Here is a 12440-nt window from a genome sequence, read left to right as displayed (position 1 = left end):
TTTTCAAATCAAAACTTGGAATTTTTAAATGGGACTTTTTTCCCCCAGAAAACTTGGATGCAACAATAGCTCTACAGACCAAGAATAAGCTTGAAAAAAGTTCCACTGACAATAAAAACAGATTAATTCCAGGTATGTTTTTTATTATTTCCTTCACGGCTTTAAAAATGACAAATATCCTTTGGATTAGTTTAATAATGAGTAGCCACTAGAATGTAATTTTGAAAGACTTGGGGTAAGAGAGATGGATTTAAATTGACTTCCAGGGAATGCCTGCCTCTAGGTGACCTCTAAAATCCCTTGCAATTCCAAGATTCTCTGATACCATTATTATAGCATTTATTGCATAATTATCACCGTATGGCCTATTCCCAAGTGGTGTTCGTAGTGGTTGTGAATTTTTTCAGCCTCCTAGAAAAAATATGCTTGTATTTTTATCTGTTTTCAGTAGGTTTAACTGATGTTGAACATCAATGAACGATCCCTTTTAGTCTGTCACTTTTCCCCCTTCAATTCCTTGTGTAGAAAGAATTAAGGAACAGAGACAGTCTCAAAGAAATAAAGACCTGCCAAAAGTTCAAGAACTTGAAAGTTTGATTCTCTAGGATTGTTCAGTTTGGAATGAATGGCTGTGTCTATACAGTAGAGAATAATGTTTTTTCAAGTCTTTAAAAACATCCAAACCGGACAGTTTTAGTCCCCCCAAATTTACCATGGGCCTGATTTGCTCAGTCTGTGTTGCCTATATTAATTAAACTGAATAGAAAAATTGCCAGGTTTCCCCTTCATCCTATCCCATGTAATAACAGACAGCTACCATTTAAGTAGTTAATAACTGGTCTTGAATTATCGATATAACAGTATATATTTGTTTCCGGTTCTTCAGATAAGAGTCATGAGGAAGCAGACAGCACAAAGGAGGAAGCAGCTAAAATGGAAAAGGAATATGGAACACACAAAGATTCCACAAAAGATGGGTTGAACTCAGACAAAAACCAGGAGGAACCAAAAGGTAACCTTGGCTTATGATGAGACTCAGGTATCTACTTACCCGCACCAGAGAAAGGTTTGACAGTTCGTACATTGCCAAAACTTGTCTACAAAGGTCACCTGTGAGTAGACATGCTTTTAAAATTGTATTTCCATTAGTGGCTATTGACTACGCTATACTGCTCGCGTTCCTCCTAGCCCACTCCCATACTCCAATCTGGGGACCCATTGCCCAACTTTCAAGTCATCATCATGACCTAAATGTATGTGGTGTCTTAAGATTTACAAAATAGTTTCCTCACAACAAGCTTACGAGGAAGATAATGCAAACATAATTATACCCATTTCACAGATGAGGAGAATGAGACTTAGGGACGTTGTGGGACTTGCCCCCAAAATCACACAGCTAGGGGCACAGAAATGTAAACACCGTTCTAACGCTAAATCCATGGTTAGTTTCATTATGCCACAGTTGGTTAGGTTACTGTAGCATACGTAGTCTACAACTTATACTTAGTAATAAATGTGGTTTTAATAAAAACCCAGACAAATTTCTGAGAAAAATCAAGTGAAAGAAACTATCCTTGAAATCTATGGATGTTATGACATACACACATATGTATATGTATGTATTTTTACATATATACATGTTGTTATGGATGTTATGGCATATGTGTACACACATATATGCATATATTTGTATATTTGTATGTGTGCGCATCTGTGCACACATAGGTATGTAGGCATGCACACAGACACATACACGCACACATATGCACATGAATGTTTTGTGTTGCATGTATACATATATGTATCATGTACATGTACATGTGTGTTCTGTATATATGTATAAACAAATATATGCATATATTTAAATCAGTGACAACATTTCTACAAATTTATTTTATCCATTTTGTTTTGGCGCAATAACACTTCCCGACAAACACCCAGACAAATACATCCGGGCTCGAGGGCAGAGAGGAGAGAGGGGACACAGCTATTTCATCCTTACCACTGTGTAAAGATTGCAGCTGAGGGTCTTAATCTTCCGTAGCCCTCTAGGGACTGAGACAGAAGGCCATCTTTGGGGAGGATGAGGGAAATGGGTTGCTAGCCACAGAAATTGGTAGTAGAAGGGGAAAAAATAAGGTCCTCCCCTCCTAGTCCCACCTTGCTCCGTGGCAAGAGCTAAAGCAGCCCTGGTGTTGGGAGAGGAGAGGCAGACACTAGCAGGGAAGGCTGAAGTAGAGGGGGATGGGAACGATCACAACTGCATTTGTGATTGGACTGTCTCTTCCGTGGCCCCACCCCATCCTGCCCCACTTTGAAACCCTTTTCCCTTACTGCCTCTCTCTTCCTGCTGTAGTCTCCAACCAAGTCAGCCCCAGCCTTACCCAGGCTCTATCTAAGCTTTCTGCTCTGTCCACTGTAACATCTGGAACCCTCCTCTAGGGTTTAAAAAAGGTTTTTTAAATACTCCCCTTGATTCTAGATCTGTTGCTCTCACATTCCTTTCATTTTCTGCTGCTCATCAAAACCCAGCTTCCTCATGGAGACACATCTCTTGGCACCATCTCTAGGACTGATTTCTCTCACATCCTGTAGCTCAGAGGGTCAGGAAGAAGGGTTAACACGATCTTTGCTCCTGCCACTTTCAGATCCTCCCTCCCAGACTCTCTAAACCCAAGGAGGAATAACCTCTCCTTGTTTAAAGAACCTGTCCCAGATCCTTATTGCAGTCAGGTATGGGTTCTAGCTCACTTTCCCTCCTCTCACAAATTAAGTAGCTGACTCAGTCTTTTTCTGTCCTCTAAACCCTGCCTTCTTAAAAAAAACCCAAAAAACCAAACCTGGCATCCCAGTTCTGATTCCTGATCCTCCTCCACTCCTATGACTTCTGAATCCAATCTACAAAGGAATGGTGCTATGATCATCCCCTCTCCCTTACCAGTCCACTGCAGTTACCCCGGTACCCTCATTTCTACTTAACGAGCTGCCTTCAGTTTTGACACTGTGGTCCAAACACTGGGGCTGTACTAGAGCAGAATGTTCTTATTCCTCAGTGGTGGTCATTGTATACATTGTTACTTTGGTTCTGCTTTCTTCCCTCTACATACCTGCATCTTTATACCTGAATCTTCTTGTTTCTCTGAATTCTTCATATTTGTACAGTGGATAAAGGGTTAGGCTCGGACTCAGGATGCTGTTGTTTAGTCATTTCAGTTGTGTTTAACTCTTCATGATGGAACTGATGATTTTTTGGCAAAGATGCTGAAATGATTTGCCATTTCCTTCTCCAGCTCATTTTACAAATGAGGAAACTGAGGTGAACAGGTTTAAGGGACTTGCCTAGGGTCACATAGCTAGTAAGTGTCTTGAATTCAGGTCTTCCTGACTCTAGGCCCAGAGTTCTGTCCACTGTGCCACCTAGCTGCCCTGAACTCAGATCATACCTCAGGTAATTATTAACTCTGTGACCTTTAAACCTTTCATCCCCTGTTTTGTTGCCTTTAAAATTAGGAAATTGTACTCAATGGCCTCTAAGGTCCCTTTTGGCTCTGTGGTCTATGATCACTCCTCATGGCACAGGAATATTTCATTATGTTCATATAACATATGAACTAGCTGTTCTATGAACTAGTCTCTAGTTATTGGGTACTTCTTTTGTTTCCAGTTTTTTTCACATATATCATAAATAATGTTATGGTCAACATTTTCAAATTATGAGTTTTCATCTTTCTTAGAGTCGCTTCCTTGGAGCTGTCCCAAAGAATAGTCACAGAAGTAGGTAATTAGTTGGTGAAGTAGACAGAATATTGGGCAATTCATTCACCTCAACCTCAGTTTGGAAAATATATTTATTTTTAGCAAAAAGTTAGCTATTTTTTGAAAAGGGAGGTTTAAATTATATTATTGATTATTACTTACTCAGGAGTTGATTACTCGGGTATTGAAGATCAGCTTATTTCTTTTAACTTTTCATGAGAAGTCCTATTACAAGTAGGAGATAAAAAGAGTGAAACTCTTTTCATGCAATTTTATTGTTGTCAAATCTGGTGAAACATTCCATAGAGACTGAAGGTAAAATGGGTTTTGGAGTAAAATGAGATTTTTTTTGTCTTTAAAAATTATATATATTGGGGGCAGAGCCAAGATGGCAGAGGAGAAAGACACACATACCCAGGGTCTCCCCACACAGCCCATAAAATACCTATAGAGAGGGACTCTCAACAAATTTTGGAGCAGCAGAAGTGGAGAACAACAGAGTGAAGGAGATTTCCAGCCCAGGGTGACCTGAGAGGCCCATGGGAAACGTCTGTTGCACCAGATGCAGAGCGGAGCCCAGCTCAGCTTTGGCCATGTGGTGCCAGACTCTGGGAGGACGACACCTGGGGGTAGAATCTCCAGTCACAGCAGCAGCTGGTCCACAGATCCCTCAACCCACAGGGGCCAAAAGTCAGTGACGGGGTTTTTTCAGCTGGCCGGGAAGGGAGAAGGGCCTTCCCACAGCTCTGGCCTCAGGCAGTGGCTGCAGATGCCAGGGCAGGAGGCAACAGTTCCCACCTCAGCCCCCACAGCAGCCTGCATCTATTGTTGGAGCATAAAACCCCTGGGGGAACTGAGCACCTGATTCTTACCTCAACCCTGTGTAGAAGCCCTGAGGGAGCTGGTCTTTGTCTGGCACTGAATGGTGGCCCTGCCTCCACAACTAGACTGAATTCCAGCCCCTCAGTGCTGGCTTGGTGGAACTGGAGGCCAGATGGCTGTGGAGAGGAAACTCTAAGATTCTGGGCACAAAAATCTCTCCCTGATCCCAGACCAGTATACATGCTTGATTGTGCCATTTTGGAGGAACTGAGATCTTACAGATTCCCAGAGTATTCCCTACTCTTGACAAAGGACCCAAAAGTCAAGTAACTGGTTGGGAAAATGCCCAAAAAAGGGGAAAAAAAATAAGACCATAGGAGGTTACTTTCTTGGTGAACAGATATCTCCTCCCATCCTTTTGGATGATGAAAAACAATGTTTACCATCAGGGAAAGACAAAAAAGTCAAGGCTTCTGTATCCCAAACATCCAAAATAAATATTCCATGGGCTCAGGACATGGAAGAGCTCAACAAGGATTTTGAAAATCAAGTAAGAGAGGTGGAGGAAAAATTGGGAAGAAAAATGAGGGAAATGCAAGAAAAGCATGAAAAGCAGGTCAACATCTTGCTAAAGAAGACCCAAAAAAATGCTGAAGAAAATAACACCTTGAAAAATAGGCTAACTCAATTGGGAAATGAGGTCCAAAAAGCCAATGAGGAGAAGAATGCTTTCAAAAGCAGAATTAGCCAAATGGAAAAGGAGGTTCAAAAGCTCACTGAAGAAAATAGTTCTTTCAAAATTAGAATGGAACAGTTGGAGGCTAATGACTTTATGAGAAACCAAGAAATCACAAAACAAAACCAAAAGAATGAAAAAATGGAAGATAATGTGAAATATCTCATTGGAAAAACAACTGACCTGGAAAATAGATCCAGGAGAGACAGTTTAAAAATTATGGGCCTACTTGAAAGCCTTGATCAAACAAAGAGCCTAGACATCATCTTTCATGAAATTATCAAGGAAAACTGCCCGTGATATTCTAGAACCAAGGGGCAAAATAAATATTGGAAGAATCCACAGATCACCTCCTGAAAGAGATCCAAAAAGAGAAACTCCTAGGAACACTGTGGCCAAATTCCAGAGTTCCCAGGTCAAGGAGAAAATATTGCAAGCAGCTAGAAAGAAACAATTCAAGTGTTGTGGAAATCCAATCAGGATAACACAAGATCTAGCAGCTTCTACATTAAGGGATCAAAGGGCTTGGAATATGATATTCCAGAAGTCAAAGGGACTAGGACTAAAACCAAGAATCACCTACCCAGCAAAACTGAGTATAATACTTCAGGGGAAAAAATGGTCTTTCAATGAAATCGAGGACATTCAAGCATTCTTGATGAAAAGACCAGAGTTGAAAAGAAAATTTGACCTTCAAACACAAGAATCAAGAGCAGCATGAAAAGGTAAACAGCAAAGAGAAATCATAAGGGACTTACTAAAGTTGAACTATTTACATTCCTACATGGAAAGACAATATTTGTAACTCTTGAAACTTTTTTCAGCATCTGGGTAGTTGGTGGGATTACACACACATACACACATACACACACACACATACATAGAGAGAGAGATAGAGAGCACAGGGTGAATTGAATAGGATGGGATCATATCTTAAAAAAATGAAATTAAGGGGTGAGAGAAAAATATATTGGGAAGATAAAGGGAGAAATGGAATGGGGCAAATTATCTCTCATAAAAGAGGCAAATAAAAGACTTTTCAGTGGAGAGAAAAATGGGGGAGGTAAGAGAAAAAACATGAAGCTTACTCTGATCACATTCGACTAAAAGAAGGAATAAAATGCACACTCATTTTGGTATGAAAACCTATCTTACAATATAGAAAAGTGGGGGAGAAGGGGATAAGCTGGGTGCGGGGGATGATGGAAGGGAGGGTAATGGGAGAAGGGAGCAATTAGAAGTCAAAACTCTTGGTGAGGTACAGGGTCAAAAGAGAGAATAGAAGCAATGGGGGGCAGAATAGGATGGAGGAAAATATAGTTAATCTTACACGACAAGACTATTATGGAAGTCATTTGCAAAACTACACAGATATGGACTACATTGAATTGCTTGCCTTCCCAAAGGGAATGGGTGGGGAGGGAGGGATGAAGAGAAGTTGGAACTCAAAGTTTTAGGAACAACTGTTGAGTATTATTCTTGCAACTAGGAAATAAGAAATACAGGTAATGGGGTATAGAAAGTTATCTTGCCCTACAAGACAAAAGAGAAGATGGGGATAATGGAAGGGAGGGATGTTAGAAGGGAGGGCAGATTGGTGATAGGGGCAATTAGAATGCTTGGCGTTTTGTAGTGGGGGAGGGGAGAAATGGGGAGAAAATTTGGAACCCAAAATTTTGTGGAAATGAATGTTGAAAACTTAAATAAATAAATTTAAATATAAAAAACAAACAAACAAAAAACAAAAATAAATAAATGAATAAAAATTATGTTTATCTCTCTATATGTATATATATACAAATATATCCATACACATATATATGTAATTTTAAGATATTTGTGCTATCTCTGCCCCAACTCACTGCCACATAATACAAGAGATGGTTGTAATACATCAGCCAAAATTGGAATCAAAGATTAATGTCATTTACTGAATGAGTAGGATTATATTCCACAAGACAAAGTCACTAAGAAATATGTTCCTACATTTATGGTTAGTTCATTTACTTTAGCTTGAAAAAAACTGATCTGTTTTTCTAGTCCAAATGATTTGTAAATCCAGCTTTAATGACTGGAAAGGACAGTGGAAACTTCCATTCTGATTGAGGCCAAAGTTGTCTGGACTTCCTGTCTCTTTCATTTACCAAATGTTTCTGAGGTTTTGATGGTTTATGCAGCGATATGATGGGGAGTGGGAGGGAAAGACAGAGATCTGGCTTAAGGTCTAAATTAAAGGGAGTCAAACTAGAGAAGAATTCTTAAATAATATGAAAACAACTATGGCAAAAACTGGATATATAAGTGATCACCACTACATTCTCCTCAGGGCAGAAGGCACAGGATAGAGCTGTCATCAGTCATTGGAACAAGTGATAGAGTAAGATTATATCTCACAATAAAGATTAAGACAATGGCCTAGTAAAAAGTCACTCAGAGTTAAATGCATAGAGGAAAGATAGGAGCTCAGAAAGAGAATGGAAGGAAAAATGCCACTAGCAAGGAGACTGTTACAGTATAAGACAGGTAGAAGATCTCCAGCCCCAATCCTTTTCATCACTGAGAGGTTAAGGCATGAGCTCTCCAGTCACCCAGAGAGCTGTGGTATCTATATAGGATAGCCAGTTTTTCTGCCTTGTCTTTCACCAATCTGTGCTAATTTGTTCAAGTCTGGGAAAGATTTACAATTGCCTCCTGCCCTACTTGGGCAGGGGAACAGTAGGGGTAGAGTGTGGGCTAGGGAAGCTAGTTAGGCTCATAATCTCTTATTTGAAGGCATAAGTATATTGATTGCTGTAAGACATTTGACATGAATTTGCTGCCCAAGTTTGTATTGTATTGTCCCTAAATTGGGACAGTAGAGTGGGTGCCCATCTATCTTGTGAGCAGCCCTGACCATCCTATCCCCATGGGTTAATGATCATTTTTTAGTATATGTGATTTTTTGCCATAAAAATATATTTTATGATTACATGAAAAAATCTTCATTATACAGTGTACTACATGTTAAGTATCTTCTCAAAATGCTTATTAATAGCTCTGCATATATTCAATAAGATTTAATTTGCTAATCATAGTTCCAGGATTTAATCAATCTGTGATTGAATATTTTGTTAAAAATTTAAAACTTTCGTTAAAATCTTAACATTGAATTATCAATACAAACAACTCAACTAGTTTAGTAACTGTTTACATTGAGGTGAATTAATTTCAGTGAATAAATCAATTACAGTCATTCCCTTCAAGTCTTCATTTTTCCTAGTTAGCTCCCATTTTCTTTTTCTTTTTTTACTTTGCATTAATTTTATTAAGATCTTTCCAGATTTCTTCGTATTTCCCACTGGTTTCATGATTTCTGTAAGTGAGCCTTACTCTGTATCATTTTGGAAGCTATATATCACATTTATCCAGTCATTTAAGTATAGGGATTTCTGCCATCTGTACTCATAGTATAAAACAAAGCAATTTTCCTGGGTCAGGAAGAACAAATTGAGGTCAGAACAAATCTATATGACAAATTGATAATTCTGATGTTAAAAGCCCACATGGTTGCCCAATTCAGATGATACAGGATTGATTCTCTGGCATGCTTCCCCTCTGTTTCAGCTTGTTTCAAGGCCACATACAATCTTAACTATATCAAAAAAAAAAAGTAGTGGGAGGAAGGAGTGATAGAGTGACTCTTCGCTCTCTGTCATCTCCCAAATCCAATCTGTTGCCGAGTCCTGTCAATTTCACCTTTGCCACATTGTCCAAAACACCCCCTTCTCTCCTCTTATACTACTACCATCTTGGTGCAGTCCCATATCACCTCACCTCTGGACTTTTTCTTTTTTTTTCTTTAAGATTATAATTTATTTTTTTAATTTAAGTTTTCAACATTCATTTTCACAAAATTTTGAGTTCCAAATTTTCTTCCCATATCTCCCCTCCCCCTACCCCAAAATGCCCCATTCTAATTACTCCATCACCAACCTGCTCTCCCTTCTAACATCCCTCCCTTCCATTATCCCCACCTTCTCCTTTGTCCTGTAGGGCAAGATAAATTTCTATACCCCATTACCTGTATTTTTCATTTCCTAGTTGTATGTAAGAACAATAGTTGTTTCTAAAACTTTGAGTTCCAACTTCTCTTCCTCCCTCCCTTCCTACCCATCCTCACTGGGAAGGCAAATAATTCAATATAGGCCATATCTGTGTAGTTTTGCAAATGACTTCCATAATAGTCATGTTGTGTAAGACTAACTATATTTCCCTCCATCTTATCCTGCCCCCTATTTCTTCTACTCTCTCTTTTGACCCTGTCCCTCTCCAAGAGTTTTGACTTCTAATTGCTCCCTCCTCCCATTGCCCTCCCTTCCATCATCCCTCCCACCCTGCTTATCCCCTTCTCCCCTACTTTCCTGTATTGTAAGATAGGTTTTCATACCAAAATGAGTGTGCATTTTATTCCTTCCTTTAGTCGAATGTGATGAGAGTAAGCTTCATGTTTTTTCTCTCACCTGCCCCCTTTTTCCCTCCTCTGAAAAGTCTTTTACTTGCCTCTTTTATGAGAGATAATTTGCCCCATTCCATTTCTCCCTTTCTCCTCCCAATATATTTCTCTTTCACCCCTTAATTTCATTTTTTTAAAGATATTAACCCATCCTATTCGACTCACCTTGTGCTCTCCATCTCTTTCTCTATGTATGTATGTGTGTGTGTGTGAGTGTATGTAATCCTACCAACTACCCAGATGCTGAAAAAAGTTTCAAGAGTTACAAATATTGTCTTTCCATGTAGGAATGTAAATAGTTCAACTTTAGTAAGTCCCTTATGATTTCTCTTTGGTGAAGGTCAAATTTTCTTTTCAGCTCTGGTCTTTTCATCAAGAATGCTTGAATGTCCTTGATTTCATTGAAAGACCATTTTTTCCCCTGAAGTATTATACTCAGTTTTGCTGGGTAGGTGATTCTTGGTTTTAGTCCTAGTCCCTTTGACTTCTGGAATATCATATTCCAAGCCCTTTGATCCCTTAATGTAGAAGCTGCTAGATCTTGTGTTATCCTGATTGGATTTCCACAACACTTGAATTGTTTCTTTCTAGCTGCTTGCAATATTTTCTCCTTGACCTGGGAACTCTGGAATTTGGCTACAATATTCCTAGGAGTTTCTCTTTTTGGATCTCTTTCAGGAGGTGATTGGTAGATTCTTTCAATATTGATTTTGCCCTCTGGTTCTAGAATCTCAGGGCAGTTTTCCTTGATAATTTCATGAAAGATGATGTCTAGGCTCTTTGTTTGATCAAGGCTTTCAAGTAGGCCCATAATTTTTAAACTGTCTCTCCTGGATCTATTTTCCAGGTCAGTTGTTTTTCCAATGAGATATTTCACATTATCTTCCATTTTTTCATTCTTTTGGTTTTGTTTTGTGATTTCTTGGTTTCTCATAAGTCATTAGCCTCCAACTGTTCCATTCTAATTTTGAAAGAACTATTTTCTTCAGTGAGCTTTTGAACCTCCTTTTCCATTTGGCTAATTCTGCTTTTGAAAGCATTCTTCTCCTCATTGGCTTTTTGGACCTCATTTCCCAATTGAGTTAGCCTATTTTTCAAGGTGTTATTTTCTTCAGCATTTTTTTGGGTCTCCTTTAGCAAGGTATTGACCTGCTTTTCATGCTTTTCTTGCATTTCCCTCATTTTTCTTCCCAATTTTTCCTCCACCTCTCTTACTTGATTTTCAAAATCCTTGTTGAGCTCTTCTATGTCCTGAGCCCACTGAATATTTATTTTGGACGTTTGGGATACAGAAGCCTTGACTTTTATGTCTTTCCCTGATGGTGAGCATTGTTCTTCCTCATCTGAATGGATGGGAGAAGATACTGTTCACCAAGAAAGTAACTTTCTATAGTCTTATTTTTTTTCCCCTTTTTTGGGCATTTTCCCAACTAGTTACTTGACTTTTGAGTCCTTTGTCCAGAGTAGGGTATACTCTGAGGGTCTGTAAGATCTCAGTTCTTCCCAAGTTGCACAATGAAGTATGTACACTGGTCTGGGAGTAGGGAGAGATTTTGATGCCCAGAATCTTAGCAGAGTTTCCCCTTCACAACCACCTGGCCTCCAGTTCCACCAAGCTGGCATTGGGGCCTGAGATTCAGATAATTTGTGGGGGTGGGGCTGCCATTCAGTGTGAGATAAAGATCAGCTGCTACAGGCCCTCTACACAGGGCTGAGGTAAGAATCAGCTGCTCAGTGCCCCCAGGGGTTTTATACTCCAACAATGGATGCAGGCTGCTATAGAGGCTGCTATGGGGGCTGCATTGGGAACTGCTGCCACCTGCTGTGACCTCTGCAGCCACTGCCTGAGGCTGGAGCTATGGGAAGGCCCTTCTCCCTTCCCAGCTAGCTGAAAAAATCCCATCACTGACCTTTGGTGCCTGTGGGTTGAGGGATCTGCAAACCACTGCTACTGCAACTGAGAATTCTGTCTCCAAGCCCTGTTTGTATCCTCTCTCAGAGCCGAGGCACACTAGGCAACCAAGGCTGGGCTAGGCTCTGCTCCATGTCCTGTGCAACAGACTTTTCCCGTGGGCCTTTCAGGTCACCCTGGGCTGGAAATCTCCTCCACTCTGTTGTTCTGTGGCTTCTGCTGCTCTAGAATTTGTTGAGAGTCTTTCTTTACAGGTATTTTATGGGCTGTGGGGGAAGAGCTAGCAGTATGTAGGTCTTTCTACTCTGCCATCTTGGCTCTGCCCCTGGCCTTTTTCAAGAGACTGCTAGTTGATCTCCCTGACTTAAGTCTCTCCCTATTCCAGTCCATCTTCCACTGAGTTTTTAGATTATTCTTAGTCTAAATTTTCAAATTAATCCTAAAGTGAATATCTGACCATGTGACCATCTCCCATTCAATAAATTCCAATGGGTCCTAAACACCTCCAGGATCAAATATGAAATCCCGTTTAGAGTTCAAAGTACTTCACAACCTGGCCCCTTCCTACCTTTCCAGTCTTCCTGCAACTTTCGTATACTTTGTGAGCATGCACAAAACATTCATCTCTGGACTCTAGGCATTTTTCCTGGCTCAGTTTCCTCATACAAATGAGGATAATAATAGCGCTTCCCTTCCAGAATTGTGAGGATAAAATGAGATAT

General features: G+C 39.9%; 1 protein-coding gene across 2 annotated transcripts in view; it reads left to right on the top strand.

Annotated features, from left to right (window-relative positions):
• The window catches only part of SCG3 (secretogranin III), a 49615-nt gene that overhangs the window by 24155 nt on the left and 13020 nt on the right, over positions 1-12440 (top strand). For both annotated transcript variants that reach the window (XM_072622685.1, XM_072622686.1), the window contains 2 exons: positions 49-132; positions 887-1012. In XM_072622685.1, coding sequence (XP_072478786.1) covers positions 49-132; positions 887-1012 — 210 coding nt within the window. The remainder of the gene's footprint in view (positions 1-48; positions 133-886; positions 1013-12440) is intronic.

This window comes from Notamacropus eugenii, chromosome 7 (assembly GCF_028372415.1).
Source record: "Notamacropus eugenii isolate mMacEug1 chromosome 7, mMacEug1.pri_v2, whole genome shotgun sequence".
Classification (NCBI taxonomy): domain Eukaryota; kingdom Metazoa; phylum Chordata; class Mammalia; order Diprotodontia; family Macropodidae; genus Notamacropus; species Notamacropus eugenii.
The sequence above is the reverse complement of the archived record's forward strand: the minus strand, read 5'-3'. Positions and strand labels throughout refer to the sequence as shown.